General features: G+C 44.3%; 4 protein-coding genes across 6 annotated transcripts; all 4 read right to left on the bottom strand.

Moving 5' to 3' along the window:
- Positions 1-241: 241 nt before the first annotated feature.
- Positions 242-3,621, bottom strand: LOC133919928 (protein OXIDATIVE STRESS 3 LIKE 1-like). The gene is made up of 2 exons (XM_062364497.1): positions 3,218-3,621; positions 242-1,106 (listed from the first exon to the last, which is right to left on the bottom strand). Exons 1-2 carry the CDS (start codon positions 3,487-3,489, stop codon positions 626-628), a joined length of 753 nt encoding a protein of 250 aa, XP_062220481.1. The 5' UTR covers positions 3,490-3,621; the 3' UTR covers positions 242-625.
- Positions 3,622-7,208: 3,587 nt separating this feature from the next.
- Positions 7,209-9,419, bottom strand: LOC133918118 (endoglucanase 8-like). The gene is made up of 4 exons (XM_062361862.1): positions 8,988-9,419; positions 8,283-8,696; positions 8,083-8,160; positions 7,209-7,976 (listed from the first exon to the last, which is right to left on the bottom strand). Exons 1-4 carry the CDS (start codon positions 9,207-9,209, stop codon positions 7,209-7,211), a joined length of 1,482 nt encoding a protein of 493 aa, XP_062217846.1. The 5' UTR covers positions 9,210-9,419.
- A 546-nt stretch (positions 9,420-9,965) lies between these two features.
- LOC133919924 (fatty-acid-binding protein 2-like) lies at positions 9,966-13,808 on the bottom strand. Of its 2 annotated transcripts, none has more exons than XM_062364492.1 (11): positions 13,508-13,808; positions 12,365-12,967; positions 12,031-12,241; positions 11,781-11,856; positions 11,572-11,674; positions 11,146-11,214; positions 10,990-11,065; positions 10,829-10,903; positions 10,699-10,750; positions 10,571-10,615; positions 9,966-10,438 (listed from the first exon to the last, which is right to left on the bottom strand). In XM_062364492.1, the coding sequence occupies exons 2-11, from the start codon at positions 12,880-12,882 to the stop codon at positions 10,341-10,343; spliced, it is 1,323 nt and encodes a 440-aa protein (XP_062220476.1). In that variant the 5' UTR covers positions 12,883-12,967; positions 13,508-13,808; the 3' UTR covers positions 9,966-10,340. The 2 variants fall into 2 exon arrangements, with proteins under 2 accessions (XP_062220476.1, XP_062220477.1); XM_062364493.1 differs by having other exon boundaries at positions 9,967-10,438; positions 10,990-11,026; positions 13,508-13,807.
- A 3,413-nt stretch (positions 13,809-17,221) lies between these two features.
- On the bottom strand, positions 17,222-21,041 carry LOC133919929 (UMP-CMP kinase 4). Of its 2 annotated transcripts, XM_062364499.1 has the most exons (10): positions 20,754-20,893; positions 19,766-19,823; positions 19,283-19,334; positions 18,989-19,106; positions 18,661-18,817; positions 18,445-18,525; positions 18,255-18,362; positions 17,913-17,984; positions 17,616-17,667; positions 17,222-17,524 (listed from the first exon to the last, which is right to left on the bottom strand). In XM_062364499.1, the coding sequence occupies exons 2-9, from the start codon at positions 19,805-19,807 to the stop codon at positions 17,659-17,661; spliced, it is 639 nt and encodes a 212-aa protein (XP_062220483.1). In that variant the 5' UTR covers positions 19,808-19,823; positions 20,754-20,893; the 3' UTR covers positions 17,222-17,524; positions 17,616-17,658. The 2 variants fall into 2 exon arrangements, with proteins under 2 accessions (XP_062220483.1, XP_062220484.1); XM_062364500.1 differs by lacking the exon at positions 19,766-19,823 and having other exon boundaries at positions 20,754-21,041.
- Positions 21,042-22,253: the final 1,212 nt, after the last annotated feature.

Genomic DNA, 22,253 nt, shown 5'->3' with positions numbered 1-22,253 from the left:
CCTCTTGATCTCTAGCAGCTCCTTCCCGGGCAACTTCTCCCTCGTCTTCCTCAATGCCGGTGCCAAGCCTCGTCTTCTTTAATGCATCCACCGCTGATGGCCGGCCTCCACTTCAGCGTCCAGATCTGCCATGTGCAAGTCATGCTTATGCCAAGTAGAGGCTAGCAACAAAGAGAATATCGACAATTCACTACAGGCAAACAGATATATACTTCAGAGCTACGAGCAAAGCAAGTCAAAGGGGACAGTACGGGCAGCATGTTTGAATTAATAGACAAAAGCAGAATCCAGCATTTACAAGTCAACCGGTAACCCACTTATTACTTATGAGTTCTGACATAAGTTTGTCAAGTTCATCTCTATGTTCATCGTCACATCAAGTATAAGAAGAATCCCAGCTCTATGAAGACAAGTCCATTCGACCTCGCAGAGCATCGAGCATAACATGCGGGCATCGGCCACTGGATTCCGCTGTCTAAAATGGACACCAGTGGTTGGACTGACAAAGCGCCAAGGTTCAGGTTTTGCTAAGTCTTCATGCGCCTGTCCCCGGGAGTAACCAACATTCTGGCTTTCCTGTTTCTTCATAAGCTTATCCTTGGGAGTAACCAACATTCCGCTTTTCCTAATTCTTCATGCGTTTGTCCCTGGGAGTAACCAAGGCAGTCGAGTCTGTCACATCCTGCAGATCAAGCATTGACTGTGATCTCATGTGAGCTGGGAACAGCTGAGGTGGACGAGGCGCAGGTGTAGAAGCAAAGACACCCATGACATCGCTGGGCATTCTGTGCAGGCGATGGGAAGACGGTTTCTGAGAACGGTAATGTTCATCGTTGCTGCCACTATTGCTTCCTGAGCTGCTTGTGGCAGCAGGCGATTTCACCATCTTCCTGCAATTTGTGGGGCTGTCAACGACATCTTCTGGGAATATCTCTTTACGCTGCGGTTTGCCCCACTTGAAAGTGAATGGAAGAAGACCTTTGCGCTTCCTAGGGGATGGGGTTTCCGGCTTTGGAAGGTTCTTCTCTGGGGGAGATGGAATTACAGCATCTGGAAGCTTCCCGAAAGATCCAGACTTGCCATTGTAGAACTTGCATACCCCTTTCCTGCATATGTAAGATCAATATTGCTCAGCAAAATGGCAGATTGATAAGATGTTAATATTTTCTCATGACCAATATAAATGCTAAAATGAACATATGCAAGGACATAAAAGAGATGAGCAGTCTCAAGGCTGCTCACAGGGGACAGACAGACGAAATAAGTTATCGAATCCAAAGCAAAGACAAGTAACTCAATATTTTAATGCTGTCAACCAACCAATACTTTGTATCTGCTATAAGCTATCTAACAAATCCATGTGAAAGAAGAGCATGCTGTCTGTTTGACCTTATGCTTGTGTTAATCACATGTTATCAGCATCGAATTGTGTTGATGTCCACATGACCAAATCTCTGCTTCCATTGAATGGCAGTAATGTAATTCTTGGTAACCATGAGTATCAAGAGCCAACAAGTAGCATTAAGCTACTAAGGAGTTATGCTACAATCAAAGGACAAGGGAATGAACCTATCATTTTACATGAGCAATCACAATGTATTCTATTGTCCTATAGACTTAGTGGCATAAATACGTTCAACAATATGCTCAAATAGATTATTGTATTCAGGTGATTCCACACACAAACCAAGAAACAATTCATGACACCAGATAGTTTAACAAAACAACAACGGTTTCCTTCCAAAGAGTATATGCATCCACCAATCCCAGAGCTACACCTACCCTGTGTAATCACCAGTCAATAAGTTCATGGAAACATGAACAAGCAAGTCATATCGAACTTTGAATAGCTATCGATCTATTTGCCTAGCGCTGGGAGTGAACTGCAAAGTAGATGGTGTGTTACATCTGCCAGTCTGCCACAGTTGCAATTGTAATGTGTAGCAGCTGTTGCTTTACTGTCTAACAGCAAATTTTCATCATTAATACGAGAATATAAAATGTAGCATATTGTTTTGGGTGCCAATACACAATCATATCACAACAGTTTTCCGCTGAACAACTAGTAGGATTGAACCCAGTAATATGCTGGTTACAATAGCCAGCCAACTGCACAAACATTTGGTAAAACCACAGTAATGTAAGTAGCAACAAAAAATAATACCACAAGAACTATCGAGTGTTTACGCATAGTCCATAGTACTGCTTCAATCATATATTCATATGTGACAGCAACATAAACATAAAGAACTCTACAAACAGTGCACGTTCAATCTTTCTGTGTAAAATAGAAAGTAGTGAAACCTTCTAGAGATTAAACTGATAACAATTAGGCCTTATCGGAGAAATACTAGAGTAATTACTGTCAACTGTTCTTACTTAAACCTACTTAAAACTCTCCTTAAAAAGCCTAAGCGAAACTTCCTCATGTTTATTACTTCTTAGCACTGCACAGTTATGTGGATCACAGAGCATTTCAAGGACTAGATTAGAGTTTGGTATTCTTCCATAACTGCGGACCCCATAAGAAACTAGGACCCAAACATACACAGAATTATCCTGTGCCTAAGCTAAATTGTGCCAACTCACCTTTACAGTTCACAAATTACTTTACTAGCAACACGAGAGGGTCACTGTCCAAACCAGAAAACATGAATTCAGGACGCTAGATACTTGTTATAGTCAAGCAGTTCAAGGACCAAATTTTCTCAAGATCAAATGACCCACATTGTGAGGTGCCGTTTGCATAATGAACTGAACTCTACAGTACGAAAGCCTAATCCCCCAACCACACCGAGTGCAGGCAGCACAGAGAATCTCCTAGAATCCTAAATCGCCACAATTTTGCCATCTGATCACTCCAGTCCAACCAAGAAAGTGAAGAAACCCCCGAAATTCCCTACAGAAGTAACAATCCGAGGACCAAGAACCGAACTATTCCACACGAGTTACTCCAAGATAACCCAACTTCAACATAGAACCAAGAACCTGCGTATGTAACGCTCATTCTCCAACTAATACCGATGAAGAACCATCCCTTCAACTGCATTAGTCCATACAATGCAAGAAATCTCCAAAATTTCCCGGGAGAAACACACGCACCGGGACCAAGAACTGCCGCTTGCAGTGACATTACCCCGAATCCCCCAAAGGAGCCGGGAAAAGAACCCCCCAAGACCGATCAAGATCCGTTCCCCGTGGCGAAGTGGGGGCTCACCTGAAGGGCAGGGCCTCCTGGAGCGCGTCCATGGTGTCGAAGGGCGAGCCTTTGTACGAGCTCTGCACCTCGCCGTCGCCGCCCTCGACCTCATCTCCGTCCCACTCCCACTGCGCCGCCGCCGCGGGGCTGTCGCTGTCCCGCCCCACCGACGACGAGCCGCCGCGCCCCGCCGAAGCCGGCGGCGAGGCCGCGTAGCCACAGCGGGCGGCGCGGCCGAACCGTGGTCCACCGCCGCCTAGCCCGCGCCCGCTCTCCAGTGCGATCGACATGGCTCGCGCTCCTCTCGCGGACTCCTCTTGTTTCTTTCGCTCTCGCTCACACGGCTTCACACGCGCACGCGCACCGAAAGACCAGTGAGTAAAGAGCAGGGGAGGCGAGCAGCTAGCGTGGCGAGTGCCGAGTAGGAGTAGTTTCTGTAAGGAGGCACGGGCTGGGTTCGCGTGGTATTTATCCACGGAAAAGAGGGGACTCGGATTCTCTAACTTTTGATAATTTTACCTAAAATTAAGTCATCCGTTGTAAAATACGTCATTAACCGGTCTTCCATCGACCCTCTAGAACAATGCGAGCTAAAGGCGCTCAAGGCCATATCCTACAGCACAAGGGCGCGTGTCACACCCGTGTGTTTTTTTTTTAAAAAAAACTCGGAAAATCCCTCTCTCCCATCCTCGTGACCCGGCGCCGTTCGTCGCCACGTGCACCAGGGCTCTGTGCCGTGCCGCGCCACCCGTCCCATCGTCGCGCGTTACAGGTAATCCTCGTGTCCCATGCCGCTTCCTCGAGCCCCAAGCTCTGCCTCGTGCTATCGTCGTGCCCATATTGTCGCCCCTATAAAGAGGAACAATACCCTCTTCCCCGCTCTCCTCCATACCGCACAACACCACCTCTCCTCTCCAACGCCTTCCTTCCCACTGCGCCGCCACCTCCGCCTTTGGAGCGTCGCTACCGCCGATGAGCGTCGTGCTTCTCTTCCTTCCTTTCCGGAAGCCAACTCGAGATCCCTTCAAACTCTAACACTATCACATACATTTGCCACTCAGCCGGAGCCTCCTTCGTCGTTAGCCGCTGCCACTTCTCCATCGCCGGCCCTCGCCCTCACTGGTCAAATCCGCCCTAGCCCGGTTCAGATCCGGCCATCGCAGCCCTACCTTTCCACTCGCCGGAGCCCACTGCTGCCCTCCGTCATCGACATGTCATTGTCGCCCACCGCCCCCATCACCTCCTCTCTCTCTCTCTCTCTCTCTCTCTCTCTCTCTCTCTCTCTCTCTCTCCGCCCGATCGGGACAGAGCCCCCACCCCCTACTTATCTCTTGAGCCCAGCCGCTGAGCCGCCAAGCCGCCCGACCAAGCCTAGCCCAGCCCCGAGCCGAACCGCCTTGAGTCGTTTCAACGGAAAGCCAAGGAATATTCTGAGGATATTTCTTTTTCTTTTTCTATTTTTCTCTCCCGACAAAACTTCTAAAGCTCGTTTCTCCTTCGTCCTAGCTCCGTTTTTTACGATTCTTCCATCGATATTCATCTAAATTCGAGATCTACCAATCATGTTAATTTTATAATTTTTGTAATTTAATTAGTTTTTAATATAACCATTTGATTGATTTCTTGTGTGCGCGCTTTTGCCATTTGTTGCGTTTGTTAGACGAAAATATGTTCGAGGAAGACCTAGAGGATCCAGAGTTTAAAAAGGAGCGGACGAGAACTTCAACAAAGGCAAGTCTTACACCATTGATTATGTTGATACTATATTTTTAAACATAACCCGTAAAGTCATAATTTCAAATTATAGAGATATGCATGCTTAAGTTAATAACTGTAATTTTAAAAATATGCTAATGTAGTTATGATCTAGATTATTTATACCATGTCTTGATATTGTCACCTTTATTCCGTTGAAACCCTAGAAGGTCCCTAACATCAATTATAATGATTGTTTGAATGAATGCTTATTTACTAACATGCTTAGAATTGATTTGCTCAATTGAAAGAACCAGAATAATTACATATGTTAATAATTCCTTTTTCAAATAGTGTGAAGTGGTGTATGCTTGGTATGTGTAAGATATGTTCATAGAAACTCTAGTGTATTTTTGACGGAGGTGAGTAAGATACCCACAAAGGTTCGCCTGTGTGGTGTTCTTACTAGGAGACATTTGCTCGGTAGTATAAGGACTGGTTCGCTGTGATATCCTACCTAGTATTCAATCATATAACCATATGACCTGAATGAGCATGACTTAACCCAATCCCTTTAACTTATTTCGGTACCCACTCGAAGGCCGGTAGTGACAACGGGGATCAGGAGAAGACTTTGGCAGCACGTAACCCAAGGTCCTACTAGAGATGTTGTTAAAGCTATGTCAGAGCATTGTGATTACTAAGTGATTCTTTCCATGAATATTCTAAGGCCCTTGACATCTTAGTGCCCGTGGGTGGATATTGTAGCTATGTTGTGAGGACGTTGCGTCTCGTTATGACAGTTTCACCAGTTACTAAGGTTGGAGTCTGTGCATATCTTGTGGGTAAAGTGTACAAACTCTGTAGAGTGTTAAACCTATTTGGATAGTCGTGTCCTCGGTCAAGGATATACTATGGTTTGATTATAATGATTAGTTTTTCGACGTGTGTATCTCCTTAGCGTGTGAGTAAGTAGTCTGCTCGTGTTTTCAAAAAGTGTTGACTATGTGACTGGAGTATCCCGGACTGTGTGTCCATCAGCAAAAGAAGTGTGAGAACTGATACGATAGAAGTATCTCCCCCACGATCAACAACTTCATAAATTCAACTTATGCATTACCTCAAAAATATTTTAAAATAGTCTTTGCAAATTGAACCATGCATCAAAAATTAGCTTTCTGCAAAACCTAAATACTATGCGGCCTTATCCTTATCTACCTTTATACATCTAATGTCTCTTCTTGAGGTAGGACTTACTGAGTAATTTATGTACTCACTCTTGCTATACGTGGATTCAGATGATCCAAAGTCCGATTTCGTCAAAGGTGAAGATGAAGAGTATGAAGGTTTAGTTTCATCTGCACTTAAGTTGTCTGTAGGGCTTGTGTTGTTTTTGCATTATCTTCGTTGTGCTGTGAGGTTTTGTTTATTCATTTCTACAGATCTTTATTATAATAAACTTTGTGTTGTACTCTATTGTACTTTAATCAATACATATCTATAATATCTATTTTTATATCATATTTTTATTGAAAAGATATGCATACCAGGTGACACTAATATGAGTTACACACAAGGTGATCTGGGGGAGTCGTGGGGAGGACCCGAGGCTTAACAGGCAGATCCGAGGGAGGATCTGCCTCGAGCGTGATGTTTTGCTTTGCCATCGACCGATGCCCCGGCGGCTACCTCAAATCCCTCCAATGTCGGTGGTGAGAGGTTTCAGTTAAAAAGCTGTGTGCTACTAGTACGTATACAAGACACGAGCGAGCAGCCGTACGTGTACGTACCTGATCACATCATGTGGAAAAGCTGGTGGTCCACCGCTCCAAACCACACGGCTGGCCCGGCTCCGGTTCAGTCAGCCTAACAGCCAACCGAGACCTACCCCAACAAACTAGCGCGAACCTTTGCGCCGAGAACATTATTGTGCTCGATCGCTTCGAACAAATCCAATCCTAAAGCATATATCACGTGTACGAGCACATGTAGGCAAAGCAAAACAACCGTGATCTCTGTCCAGATCGATCCGTTTGCCTTTGCCAACGCAATCCTAAACGATGTTAATTCCCGGTCGAGGTGAATCCAAGTAAAAGAAAAGTGATAAAAATTGGAGTAACTGATTTTTCTCTCTTTTCATCATACATTATCGATCCAAAGTCATTTTAATCTTCCACACGTACAGCGAGATAGCACACACCTAATCAAATTAAGGACGGAATTAGTACGAAGAAACAGCGCGAAATGGAGCGATCATTCGCGAGCATGCATGCATGCATGCCTGTAGAGCGATCGATGGATGGCAGGCGCGTGGTCAGTGGACGTGGACGAGCTGGGCGCCACGGACGGCGAGCGCGGCGAGCGGGCCGATGGCGAGGGAGTTGATGTAGGTGCACGGCTCGGTGCAGGACGACGCGCTGCGCTTGTCGATGAAGTTATCGGCGCGGTCGGGCCCGCCCATGATGGCGCCGGTGAGCTCGTTGGGGTTTGGCCTGTCCGGCGCGAACCAGTCGTTGAAGCTCATGCCGCAGTTGACCTCGTACCCGGGCGGCAGCACGGGCGTGGACGCGCCGCGGTGGTGCGGCTGCGTGGGCGGGTTGGCGCCGAAGCCCACCACGTAGGAGCGGCCCCGCGGGTTGGCGCCCAGCAGGTAGTCCATCTGCTGCCGCGCGAACTCCCGCAGCCGCGCGGGGCTTATGGGCTGGCTCCCGCACATGACGCTCTGCCCCGTGCAAAGCAGGAAGTCGCTGTAGACGACGAAGAGGAAGGACGTGCTGGTCACGTACTGCGAGTTGGCGCCGTCGCGGAGGTGGATTACGCCGCCAGGGGTGATGAACACCTGGTGGAACGCCGTGTCGGGCAGGACGGCGCACACGAAGTTGTCGGCCTGCGTCTTGAAGCTCTGCGCGCCGCCGCCGGACGTCATGTTGAACTCGGACAGGAGCACCTGCGCGCCCGGATACTTGAGGTCCCAGCTGAACTCCGCCACGCTCGACGAGATGGCTTCGTGGGAGATGAAGTCCGCGTACACCTGACGCTTCGTCGCCATGTACAGCCACGTTGCCGCCCACAGCAGCTCGTCCTGCATCACGCATGCAGCACGGGCAAACGTACGTGTCAGGTTGATTTACTCCACGCATGCACGTACCAACACTTGACCATGCACGGAATGCATGCATCGTACGTACGTTGAAGCCGGAGTAGGAGCAGTAGAAGGGGCACTCGCCGTCGTAGCTGCCCCGGTGGCTCTTGGCGAACTGGAACAGCTGTTGGATCAAAGCAAGTAGTCAAGTTATTACACATACATGCACATGCGTGCAACAAGCGAGGCACTTCATATGCGAGGGCGGGCATGCATGCATGATGCATGCATGCAAGCATCAGTTACCAGTTTGGCCTTGTTGAGGAGGCCGCGGGAGTACGTCTTGTTGTGTCCCCGGAATACCATGGAGGAGGAGGCCATGGCGGCGGCGGTCTCGGCGGCAATCTCCGTCCCCGGCGTCTTCTCGTTGATCTCGTACAGAGTCCGCGGCGTCTTCATGTTCTCCGGCCGCACCCAGCACTGGTGGTCCAAGTTGGGGTCGCCGACCTGCACCCACAACTTGTTCTTCCTCGCGGCGCATTTGAGCAAGTAGTCGGTGCCCCACTGGATGGCCGCGTACACGTTGTCCAGCTCGTCCGCCGACTTGAGCTCGGGCTTGAACGCCAGCGCCGTCCACGCGAGGGTGGTCACCGTGAAGGCAAGCGGGAGACCGTACTTGACGTTGTCGCCGGCGTCGTAGTATCCACCTGTCAGATCCACCTGCACGATCGGCCACAAATTAAGCTGTTAGTGCTAGCTACGGTAGGATATCAGTAGGGCGCCTCCGTCAAAATAGCCTCGCTCCTGGTAAGGGGTCCGGTTCTTAAAAAAAAGAAGATATCAATAGGGAGATATCATCCCTAGTTTTAATCATAATATCAATAGGGATATATCAAATTAAGCTGTTAGTGATACGGTAGGATATCAATAAGGAATCTGGATGTTAATGTACACAAATGAAATGGAGGAAGCAAGGAAGGAGAGAAACGAAATGGCGTGCGCGCGGCGTACATTGGCAAGCTTGCCGTCGTCGAGGCCGGAGTCTCCGCGCCACTTGATGCGGTTATTGGGCGGCAGCTTCCCGGAGCGCTGCGCCTCGAGGAACATGATGGACTTGGTCAGGGCATCCTTGTAGTTGAACCCGCCGGCCAGAGCTGGCTGCAGGGCGTCGCCGACGAGCACCAGCGCTGCGAGTACCAGGGCGACGTGGACTCGCATGGTGCCGTGCCTCATGGCGAACGATGCGAGAGGCGAGCCCAGGGGGGTATGGAACGCAGGGACAGAGAGGCGAGGGAAAAGGAAGGGATGCACTTGTATTCAGGAGGCGGCAGGGAGGAGGTTGCGAGGTGTTCGGCCCAGAATGTTTCGGTTCCAGGTCAGGCCAGGGGACGGTGAGGAGGGAGAGAGGTCTTTCAACTGTCAATGCATATATGGCAGTGATGGTTACACCTGAATCCGATGCATGCATGCATGGGTGTTTTATCAGTAGCTAAGGTGACCATTGTTCTTACTCGAAAAAAGGTGACCATTGTTCTTGAATCTTGATGAACCAGTGTATCCTCTTGGTGGCGATGTTAATGCAGTAGTAGAACCTTTCTTTCTTTGCATCCTATAAGTTACCGAAAAAAGAGTCCCGGTGTTGTTTCATCATCAGTGAAATAAATTCACTGAAAAAAAGAGTCCCGGTGTTGTCTCATCATCAGTGTTCATTTCAGCAGCACTACGGTATAAAAACTTGAAAAGAGGCCGTGCTACTCCTCCCTTGGATTCAACTTAATCTTGTCAAAGAATACAACCGAAACACAAGAGATTCTCTTGCAGCTGACTTGCTGAAATTCTCTAGGAGTAACTTGCCGTTCTCAAACTTCCAATCAGGGCAGACGTACACGCACAAGAACCCCGCTTGCTATGAATCTCATGACCAGAGGCACACGCCATCTACATTCAGTTTTGCTAAATGAAAATAGGCAGATCAGTCAGAAAATAGCATTGTCCTCAATCTGAAGGAAGCAAGCTGGACCCTTTCATTTTTTTTAAAAACAAGGCCCCTTCACTTTTTTGTTTTTGTTTTTATGGGGTAGAGAAGCATTCTCTTGTTCAATTTCGAACTGAATCATTCTACATGATACAGTGGCCAGGAAATGGCAAGATGCCAACCATATGAAAAACATGGAGGCATTTGCCCGGAAGGATGCTAAGCCTCTCTGTTTGTTGCAATTTTTGCCTGTTTAGTTTACAAGTTACAGATCTATCACTGTACGTCCAATTGATCCTCTCCTGGTTTCCTGTCTATAGATGCTCCTGTCCCCCTGTATAGATGAATGAAATAATTTCCACCTGTCTTCCATTTTGTTCTCCTTTTTCTTAGCATCGTCTTATAAGTCCAGCCACATTCTGCGCAATGTCTTGTTTGGTCTCCACCGAAATAGGTGGGTCACCAATATACATGTCGAAGAAAGCCTCTGTTCATAAGGACACGACTTAGTAATAATCATAGCTCAGAACAACCGGAGACCTTATAAATTTTAGCTTCTAATGATCTACGATTCTGCAGAAAAAACAGAAATCAAAATGGATCTTGACTATTGACTTACTGCACAGATCTTTGCTCCGGACAGTGCCAATTTGTTTGCCATCAACTGCACACAGATGTTCTTTGTCAAGACATTGTAGTGGGGAAAAAAACAAAGCACACTGAATGAATAAGTCACATGGTACTAACTTTCAGTAATTAGCTGGCCATCAGATGTTTGACGAAAGTCGATCTTTGTACCCTGCAGTAGTATTGACATTTAACATCTCATGCCCAAGGATACCAAGTTACATAGACCAGATGTAACATAGAAACTTACAGCAGGTATATGAATGTCTTCACTGAAATATGAACCAAATGTTTTCAAGCAGTGATAATCAGTATTAGGATTCATCTGGTTCGAGAAAGTATACACAAAAGCTCAGTTAAGCCTGTATGGTTAGCAAAGAATAAACTAGTTGCTGAAGTAACAACAAGTACCTTTTGCAATCGGAAGCAAAGAGACTTCTCAAATGCACTGGAAAGCACATTAAAAACACAAATGATTGACTTCAATCTTGCATAGATAATATATTTTGAACCAAAATTAAAGATAAGAATGTATTATTGCCAGCATATGAAAATAAGAATACTTACTCTCGAACCGTGCCAATGCTGAGGCCATTGTAGCTTACTACTAGTCTGACTGTCATGTCAATATTTTCCCTGGACAAGGGTTGAAATTTTATTAGTATCAGAGGCAACTGGGGGAAAAATGAAGGTTGGTATTGTAGTGTCATGTGAAAAGAAAAATCCTATGCAGCATCAAAAGCTCACTGGTATAAATAGTCCTAAAAATAATCAGGCAATTGCAGGTCTGGAATAGATCCAGAAAGCCCTCTATATGTAACACATCTATTTTTCAGGATGGTCCCTACATTTTCTGGCAGTATACTCAAAGGAGTGCCTGAGCTTACACAATTATTACATGTATTGGGACTAGGCAAGGGCCATAATTTGGGGAAGATCTTTAATAAAGGAATTTCACAAAGACACGCAAATGATCAATAAAGCATTGCACACCTCAGAAGATCTTCATAGAAATCTGGGTGATCCTTCAGCTCAGCATCTGGGATTGAAGCATACTTTGGACCCAGCTTCTTGCAAATAGAATCCGGCTGTATATCTGAGAATATGTCAATCTAACATCAGCAACAAAAAGGAACGGCCATTAAGCAGTATCTACCTGTCAACAGTCCATAAAAACATCAAACATGGAATAGTTTACTCACATAACCCAAAGGCATAAAGATTAAGATTTTTTAGCCTCATTATTCGCATGCTTCTGAAACCCATCCCAACAAGCACCTGCCAATTTAACCATTAACTGCCAATTTAATCATATGGAGTGGTTGCAATCTAGAAAGTAGCAACATTTTAGATTTCCTCCAGAACATTGTGATACTAATATACTGTATCAAAACATTTCTGTTGGGATACGGAAAACAAAAATCTACAGAAGAGAGTTGGAAAAATAAATACCTCTGCTGTCAAATTGGAATTGTCCTCAAGGAGAGTAGGGAACTTGATCCCAGTTATTGGTTCCGTTGCATCATCTGGAAAGATGGCTCTTGGCACAGCAACACAAGCACAACCAGGGCGTATTTCGTCCAAATAAGGCTGATCTACAGGTTCTCGGATATGGCCACCACATTTTCCTAATGCCATTGACTCAGCAAGCATCTTCGGCGATCTTGCCCGTGAATGAAATAAACAGTCAACAAAGCAAAACAAAAACTACAAAAAACTAAATGCAAAAGGTAAGGTCTGTAAATCCAAAAAAAAGAACAGAATGCAGAATGTGACAAGAGCGTACATGTTTTCAAACGGTGGTATTACAGTAGTAGCGGCTAGCATAAGAACATTGCAGGCATGGTGCTCCTCCACCTCATTCCACAGTCGTCCGAGAGTTGCACTTGTGAGCCTCGCTAGAAGCATTTGTATAGCATGCTCTTCTCTTAATTGCGAACCAAATCGCAATCCAGGTAAATGCTGTAGGCAAGAGGACACTTGCTTTATATGTGACCGACAAGCCCTTGAACTTGAGCCTGCAACAGCTGACAGCTTGTTGAATAACTTAGGATTCGACGCTCTAGAAAAAAAGAAATAGAAAGCTCCAGCAAACTTGTTGAAACAGCTGAATGCTTCCTGAACTGCTCCACTTCCAGTAGCACATATATGTCTCGGATGTTGAAACGAACACTCAACTAAGTTTCCAGCCTGTGATATCAATCCTAACCCAATATCATGAGATATTGGAGAGTCTATGGGGAACTTATGCAGGTAACCTCCATTATGGTCAAGCTTGGAGAAAATTGACCAGTCAGGTTTCATAGTGAAAATCACTCGTTAAATGTGGGAACACCAAATGTCCTTCGACGAAGTCGGGGAGATAAAAAGGAGGAAAACTCGGCCCACTCTGTCAATTGGAACAAAAGAACGGAATCAGCAAACTGTCATAACAGCATTTGCGAGTGCACCTTAACATGCACTAATTAACCGTCTCAGAACATTCAGATCAGTTCATATAGTGATGTGTTACCACAAAAGATCATATCATTAACAGCAATTAGAGCTTTGCAAACTACTGATCCCACTACTTTGCACTACCCCCCCCCCCCGCCCCACAAAACACAAAACTTTTTCAGTAACACACGGAAAAGGAATCCAAGCCAAATAGTGATGAACTATACTATAAACTGTCCAAACACAATCAAAATTTAACCTCGTAGCAAAAAGCCTGAGCACCCGAAATCCCACCTTTTAACAGAAATCCACGAGCCCCCGCCCAGGCCGCCCACGCTCACCTCGAAACACCAGTTAACACCCCCCCCCCCCCCCCCAAAAAAAAATTCCACCTTCCCCACACGCACACCCACAGTTCACCCACCGCCACCGCCCGCATTCGCCGCGAAACATCGAGATTCCTCAGAAAAAAGAGAGCAACACGGTGCCGAACCTGGCTTGGCCGCCCGGGATCGCGCCGAACGGGCGAGCACACGGAAGGGAGCGCGTGGGGTCCGTGCCTTCCCCGGCTGGCGGCGTGGCGTGGCCTACTGGCGCTTCCTCCTCGATCGGATGCGGGCGTTGGAGGCAAGCTGGGCGAATCCAACAAATCCAAGGTAATGGGGGAGGCGAAAGCCGAAGACCGAAAGCAAGCGGCTAGGTGGCGGTTTCGTATTAAAAACTCGGGCCTCGCGGTTCGGTGGTGGCTTCGGTGCGTCTCTCCGCCCGTGCGCGCCGCTGCTCTTTTGGCGCTCGGCCTCCTCTCCAATTTATTACGGGTTTTAAAGGGAGAGGACGTAATTAAGACTGTAAGAGTGTGTATGGTTACTCAAATTTGCTATAGTCTGATCTAATATATATATATATATATAATTTTAAGGAGGAATATAATTAATTATTTGTATTTACTGTTTTAATCTAGCTCGATGGATGTAAATATACGATTTTAGTTTAACTCAGAAGTGAAACTCGAATAAGCTTCACTTCGTAGCCTGACTCAATGGATACAAACTCATACATCCGTTTATACATATGAGTTCACTTATCAATATTACAAAATCATACTTATACGAGTAATCAATTACAATCTCAACTGCTTACATGTCTTCAAATTCATTCAAACATTTTTTTTTCTTCTGAAGAAGGTATTATATTAATATGCAAACTTTGCTTATTGCTATTTTGACATTTTTGTTTATTGTAGTTAACTACTAATTTGAATATTTGATGTTAGTCACATAATGGGGAATTGACCGCAAATGTAAGAGCCAAATACTACAAGTTATGCCATTTTTAAAATATAAGCTAGGCAGAAAGGATGTTTAAAAAATAATAGGTGCCACGGTATGAAAATACAAAGAACGTTAGACTTGGGTGCAAATAAACCAAATTGTCAGCGAAAGGGCGTGTTAATCGGGGAATCACGGGATACGCTGGACGGGCCGCGAGCGTCCAGGTCGTCCGACGTGGCGTCTCTGGCCGTCGATTCGAGTCGATCCCAGGAATAAAAAGCCAGGCTGCTTTCGGCGCGACCCCCTCCGCCGTCCACATGAACGAGACGTTGACGCACTGCCGGCGGTCTAACACCGGCCCTTCTTTTGTCCTCGCCTCCCTAATTTCTTGCACGGCTAATTAAGAGTATGTTTAATAGAGCTCCTCGATTACATCATAAAATAAAATTGATAGGAGTTTTATTAAACAGTAGTTTATAATTTTTAACTTAATTCTGTGGAAATGATTTTTTAAAATTAACTTAGATGCTGAGTGCTAAAAAACTAGTTTTTCCTAATTTAATTCTCTCACAAAATTATTTTTTTTCATAAAATTTACTTTAAATAATCATTATAAATTTATTTTTCTTGTAGAATCATTTCTTCATAAATTTTGAATTACGAAAAACTCTACCAAATATAGTCTTAACTTCTAACGCCGTTTCACGTTTCCAGTCAACCCCAACGTGAAACAAATTACAGCATAAGCCAACAAACAGCAAGCATGGCAAACACGCAGGGAGGGGGATGATTTTACTTGGAACTTTTTTTGGTCGCGACGGGGGTTTTGTTTAGACCAATGATGAACCGAAAGTTGCATGGGCCCAACCGACCATGACTTGGCAATCCAGAACAGTCTCCTCGTGCTGGTGACGTGCATGGGTTCCTCATTCCTGGCCTCCTGGGGCACCGGCGAGCTCAACATGGCATGGATTTAGCGCACGTACGTTTCCTACTCTCACTTTGCCCAACAGTGTCGATCTGCCGGTGCAATTGCGATCCGGGACCCCAGTACCAACTCGGCGTTGCAGAAACACTTCTTGCGACCGCAAGTGTGAATTGGCAGGACTCGCAAGCAAAGGCAGAGGATGCGAATCCGAATTGGCAATACTCGAGCCAGGCGGCAGAGTTACAGTGGTCCTCGGGGTGTTACAGTCCGGGCGTGACCAAACGCCACGCTAGCTTACTTACAGTTTGGTGTTATGATGATGGCTGTCACGTTCTCGGCAGTAGGATTAGAGGCCGGTGAGCTAAGCCTAATAGCAGTAGTACCGGCCAATTACTATTATTGAGGGAAGAAAATTCTATAAGATTTTTATTAAATTTTTTTTATAAAATTCTGATTTATATCGTTTTTTTAGTCTAACGGCTGTCACGTGTAATTGAGAGAGAAAAATAGAATAAAAAAAATCTTTCTCTGAAACCAGATACCATATAATTTCTTTGTCCAATAAGGTGGTATACTAAGTTAGTGGTGCGAGATCGATGTCGTCGGTGTGACAAATCTCAATTCGACCGGTTTGGTTGCCGCCCACACGGAGTGCGGAGTGCTTGCTTACCCTCTTGCAGCGCCACATGCCGAAAAAGCTAAGAAAATAAGATAATTAAATTTAACCACGTAGCGACAAACCAAACCAAACCAAATTGTGATGAACACGGAAAACTCCCCCCAAATTAGACAATGAAAAAGCTAAGAAAATAAGACAATGGACCAGAGGCTTCCAGTCGGTAGGGGTTTGAGCCCCTCCCATCTCTAAGAGTTTGTTTGGCGGAGTTTTTGGAACAGTTTTCTGGTTGAAATCAGGGGAACTCTGTCAAACAGCAGCTTTCAGCTTTTAGCTCTCAGTGTAATCCGTGAGAGTGATTATCTGAAATGAAATAAAAGCTGGAGAGCTGAAGAAAAAAAAAACAGCTTCACCTAATTCACTTCTCGTACATAATCATTTCTTCCATATAGTTTATTTTAGAGAATCACTATAGAATCAATTTCAGCTATAAAATCACTTCCTACAGAGAATCACTTTCCACAGATAATTTAAATTAAAGAGAGCTCTACCAAACAGAGCCTAAGATCCACCGTTGTCCAGGACAATTTCCGGAGCCGTACTCCACTTAGTTTCATAAATTAGGAGAGAAGAGCAGCATGCCTTTATCCCTCTTTGGGAAATTTAAAAAGTTCCACAGCAATCCGCCTCGTCTAAACACCTTATTACGTCGTTGCTGTTTGTCCTCCTCACTGCCTCAGAGATAACATCATAATAACAAGTCAAAATGCTACTGTACAAAGCTAAGGAAGGAAGCTCTGTACCGCAGGTTGCAGTTACGGAGGAAGGAAAGTACTTTCTTGTCTAGTGTGGACCATGGCATTAGGCCATTTGCTGGTTCCATTCATTCAGCATGCCTGCCTAAATTTAGAGGTACGAGTCGAAGACGGCCCAAGAGCTGTATCGTTTTCCTTTCTCCGATAGCAAGGGGCAATGCCCAATGAACCTGGCCCAAAATCCTCAGGAGGGAATGTGAAATGAGCATTCTGACAAATGGCATAATTGTCATTTTCCTTTAGATACCCTATTGAGTTTTTGTTTTTTCGCGTATTCATATTTGGTGCTTCCCCACAATTTTTCTGAGGTGAAAAAAGATGTCCAGATGCCAGGACAATGCACTGACCTCAGGGAACAATCATATATAATCCGACCGGCCACCTATAGTTATACAGAAGAAGCCTTTGGCTCTGGACCTCTGGTGTCTTGATTCAGAGACACCACACTATATCAAACATGGGGAGGACGGTGTATCAGGTTACTATTAGTTATTATTACTCAGTCAAATAAGCAACACCTGTATAGATAAATATTTGCTGTTGAGAGGGCATTATGTAACGAAGTGACAAACAAAAGTTTAATCGCTTATAAAAAATATCAAAGAAGTTTTACTTTCTGTAATGCCACCAGATAGCTGATGGGAGGGCACAAGGTTTCATCGTCCATGCAGTAAATTGCACATTGGTACAACAGTACAAAGGATACAGCAACAACGGCAAAAAAATGTTACTCTAGCAGGAACACCGGGAATCAGCTCTACTTATTGCTGGTAACAAATCGAATTGCCTACTGATATGATGGTAGCTCATATGAGCCAAAACTTTTCTTCTATATTAAAGGGTTCATAATCACATATATGTAGTCACACTTGTGTGGCGCCTGCAAAAGATAATGAAGATTACATGAGTATCTCATGGCGGGGAAGAACCAGATCAAATTATTTAGGTTAAGCGTAGTATAGAGGGTATACCTATGGCACCATGTATCACCTTAATGGTGTCCCTTGAATTGCTCTATTCAGCCTGATATACAAGAATACGATGTGATGAGCAGATGGATTCATAGTATATATGTATGCATGGTACTTTTGTTATGAAACATGATGGAAAAACTGATTTAATGTTCGTAGATGTACATTCAGAGATGGACAAAAACTATTCAGCACAATGCAAACATAACTGTAAGGCAAGCAGAAGTTCAAAGATTCATCCGGAAATGCTACATGGGCAAAAGAATAGACAGAGAACAAGTGAAACCAATAACTTACCTTTGGAGCATATGGGGCAAAAATGGCTTTGACATCTTCGAACACCTCAGGAATTGGTTTTGCGGCATCAATCTGATCAAATGACAAGTTAGCATAGGTGTCAAAGTGAGAAAATTCCAAAAGAAGGGCCAGCAATTAATTGAAGTGTGAAAATATAATGATGGTCATTAATTCAAAGGAGGACTAGATTATCTTGCCATCTAAATATCCTCCTGCAACCTCATATATTTATGTTGGCATGAGTCTTATTCCTATGTGTTTCTACTGTATAATGCAATATCACGTCTTCACATCATGAAAGTGCAGTAGGAGTACCCCTCGGAAGATAAAGTGCATCAATACCTTTTTAACCTTGTTCTTTGAGTTGTAATACTCAATGACAGGCAAACTTGATTCGACAAAAACTTTGAACCTTTTCCTGATAGTCTCAATGTTATCATCAACTCTTCCCTGCAAAGAGAATAATAAATATTAGAAACAAGAACTTTGTGACTCTAAAAAAAATAGCACAGATCATAATGAGGAAGGAAACCTGATTGCGCCCCAAAAGACGTCTTTCCATCTCTTCCTCAGAACAATCAAAGAATAGCACGAATGCAGGCGAAATTTTTGTCTGAAACAATGGGAAACAATTAATGATCTAGCAAATTCATTTATAAGCACATAAAAGAATGAAAATATAATCCCTTGAACTATCATGAGAACTGGATACAAACAAATTTTATGTGTAAGAAAACAAGGGCCTTACAACATTCTCGAACGCAGCACGATTTTCTTCGTTCCTTGGAAATCCATCAATCAGGAATTTGTCATTTTCACTCTTTATCATGGCCTCCTGCAACAGCTTTATAGTTACCTCGGATGGAACAATCTTTCCCTCCTTTATCATATTCTCAATCATGGTTCTGTGAAACAATAAGTAAACCATGAACATAGAAACATGTAAATGCTAAATAAATAAGTCAACAAGAGTAATCATGTTTTTTTTTGGGAAAAATATTGTTTGGAAGGGAAAAAAAGAAATAAAAAGGTAAGCAGTAGGCTTTCTTATGGAAGATGGAGGGAAAAGAAGATACCCATTCTCAGAGCCAGATTTGATCTCTGCACGCAAAAGATCTCCAGCACTAAGATGGGTGAATCCAAAGTGTTCCACAATGTTGGCACACTGTGTGCCTTTTCCACTTCCAGGACCACCTGTGTGTAAATTCTCGGTCAGATACAAAACGAAAAAAAATCTCTTTTAAGTGCATATATGTAACCCCATAAAATATATGAACTCAATTTATATTTTTAAAGCTGTTATGAGCTCGTTCTCTTCTGAGGTAGGATATACAATAATCAAACATAATAACTAAAGATAGAGAAGCTACCTAGAACAAACACAACCGTAACTTTCTTTCCACCCAACAAGTTCTCAGTGACCTGCACATATAGCACATTTCTAAGATGAACCATAGTTTACGAATAGCACAATTTCTATGAGGTAAGGACATTTCCATGGTGATAACATGCAGGAAATGCAAGTTGTAACTCAAGAGTTAGAACTATATCGATGACATGGAGGGGTTTTAATTTCTTAGGGCATGAATCAGACTGGAAAACAAGGCATATATTTTAACGAAACCAACTAATTCTAAAATTTAGGCATAAAGATGCAAGATTCAAGGGCACCGACTGTTGATGTAATAGAAAATTAGAAACTCAGAAAGGCACCACTGTTGAACTAAAAAGTTGATAAATTTTGATGATGAAAAGGTAAGTTGTTGAACATTCTCAATGAATTTAGGGTTTTGCAGCAGTAAGACTGAATTATCTAATCTAGGGGATCAGTAGCTTCAAGTAATGCAAAGTACCTCCTCAGCAACAACTGCTGGAGCATCCACAACTGAGCCCATAGCTCAAAGTTACTCGCTGCAGTTTAGATATAATAGGTAAATATTTGCATCTTCGTACAATAGAAATACAAAGTTGCATATGCCAAATGTAACGAAGCATATAAAAAGGCAAAGCAACCACGTTTATCTGCTGAGAATACGCAATGTTCCATACTTGGGACACCAAATATTGACTAGGCTGTACAGCTTCTATTGATTATTGCCTCATGCCCTCGTTTTCCAGATTTGCAGCATTGGAAGACAATCAGCTCAAAGATTGGTTCACTACCGAGCACAAATTCAAGCACAATTGGCATTCTATTGATTTAAATCTAGATTTGTAGGGGCACAAACAGTGTTGGCTTTTATGAATTGAGAACATTTATACACTTTTTCCTCTTCTTGTTCTGGAGGCACCTCAATGAAGATGGCCTCCTAGGCAGGATCCAACAATGTTCTATGCATACCAACAGATGCACTAATTCAAGTCGTTAACGAGTAGAAGGATCACAATTACAGCTATAACCTGACTCCAACTCCCCCAATTTCCCGCCACTTTTATTTTATTTTTACATTTTGAGATATTCCCGCCACAAAATCGGTCCCAGAAAATTAAACGCGACAAGGATCACAACAACTATAGCACACGACCTACCCTTCTAAAAGTATAAAAATATGAGCCTTCCTGCACTCTCACCCGTGCAACCACCCCCTAGATCCGGCTCTAATCGCACAATACCAGGATCTCTCCTCATCAGATCTGCCCCCCTGAACTGCCATAAACTGCAAAATCAATCCATTCCGAAGGAGAGATCCCTCCTTTCACTCCCCGAGCAACACAGATCCCAACCCGCAAAACTCACAGAGAAACTCCTACTGATCAGCCAATCGATCGACCCACGATTCATGGCCAGATCCAGGCCTGAACGGCACCAAGCATCCATAGGAATGGTGGCGGGATTCGTACCTTGCGTGAGGCGCGCGAGATCTGGGAGCACGGCGAGGGAAGCGGCGTGGAATGAATTGCTCTGGCTGATGGGCGCGTGTGAGACGGGGCGGGGGAGGGAGGAAGGTGTCCGTTATTAATACGCGCGCGCGGCTTTACGGGTCGGGGTGGGCTGGTTGGTGGAAGATCCGGTAAGGTGCAGCGAATGGCGACCAAATTGGTCGGTGGTGCGGTGGCGACCGGGGGCGTCGGCGTAGCGGGTGGAGTGGGGAGGGGAGCTTCGACTTCCGAGAAAGAGAAGGGGAGGGAAATGGAGAGGAAGGTGCGAAAGGAAGCAAAGGTTTTGTGTATGGTATGGATTTTTTTATTACACATATGAGTGTTTTTGATAAATAAATTCATTGAAAGTATTTGTGTATGTGTAAATCTTGGATATCAAGATTTAAATTTGGTAAATGAAATTGTACTGCTTCATTACACCAAGAGGTGGTTCCGTGAATCGTATGTTTAGAAGAGGGAACCAACCAATATGTGTCTCTAGTTTTTCTTTTCTTTAATCGTGCTTAGGCCCATTTTGAATTTAAATATTTTTTTATAAATTCCTGACCGGTTTGGAAAATGGGGATTTACTTGTGAATTCATGTGTTTCAAAAGGTCTCATGGTATTGTACCAGTGTTTTGATGGCATTTCCAATTGTGATATTGCAATACTTTTTGTCGTGTTGCTCCTGCTACTCGGTAATCAAACAAATGCTTATTGTTCTTTTTTCTTACGAAGGAATAGGAATGTATTAAAATTGCAGCACATTAAATCGCTGTTTTACATAAAGAACGAAACACAAGAAAATTACAGAGAGAATGTATCCAGATCCTCCCATTATATTCATCTCTGGTAACCCTCATCGGTCTTCATATTGCCACGCAAGAACAAAGCATCGCAGATTGCCAAAGCGATCTTCGTGTCGAAAACGTCGAACAACCCTAAACATTAGACACGCTACAAGAACCAACGCCCCATAGCACAAGCCAAAGTGCATTTGATACGGTGAAAGCACATCAACAGCTACCTTGCCAGATGTGGCATATGAAATAAAGAACCAGTACCTCTGACAAGATCGACGACTCGAAAACAGAACCCACAAAGGAGATGACAAAGCAGCTCCCATCCATTCGCAAAATCACCAATTGAAGCCACAATGATCATCAGATCAACACCACCGATGCAAACCCTAACTACCTAGCTAAACTACCTAAGCTAGTAGTATTCATAGCCGATTGCCAGTGGTTGGGCCTCTCTTCGCCTCCGACGCCAGAGTGGACGCCGGCGAGTACATCGGAGGGAAGGAGGCTAGCCGGATCGACATCACAGTCGATCTCCCCTCTTTTTCGCCTCCCTGGAACTGTAGCAGGGGAAGGGTCGAGAGAGAAGGGAAGAATGGTAATTGTAGAGTGTAGAAATGCTTGATTATTAATATTGACAAAAAAAATCATGATCTTTTTGCCAAAAGTTAGGTATTTCTT

The sequence above is a fragment of the Phragmites australis genome, chromosome 5, assembly GCF_958298935.1.
Source record: "Phragmites australis chromosome 5, lpPhrAust1.1, whole genome shotgun sequence".
Taxonomy (NCBI): Eukaryota; Viridiplantae; Streptophyta; class Magnoliopsida; order Poales; family Poaceae; genus Phragmites; species Phragmites australis.
This window is presented reverse-complemented; position numbering and strand designations above follow the sequence as displayed.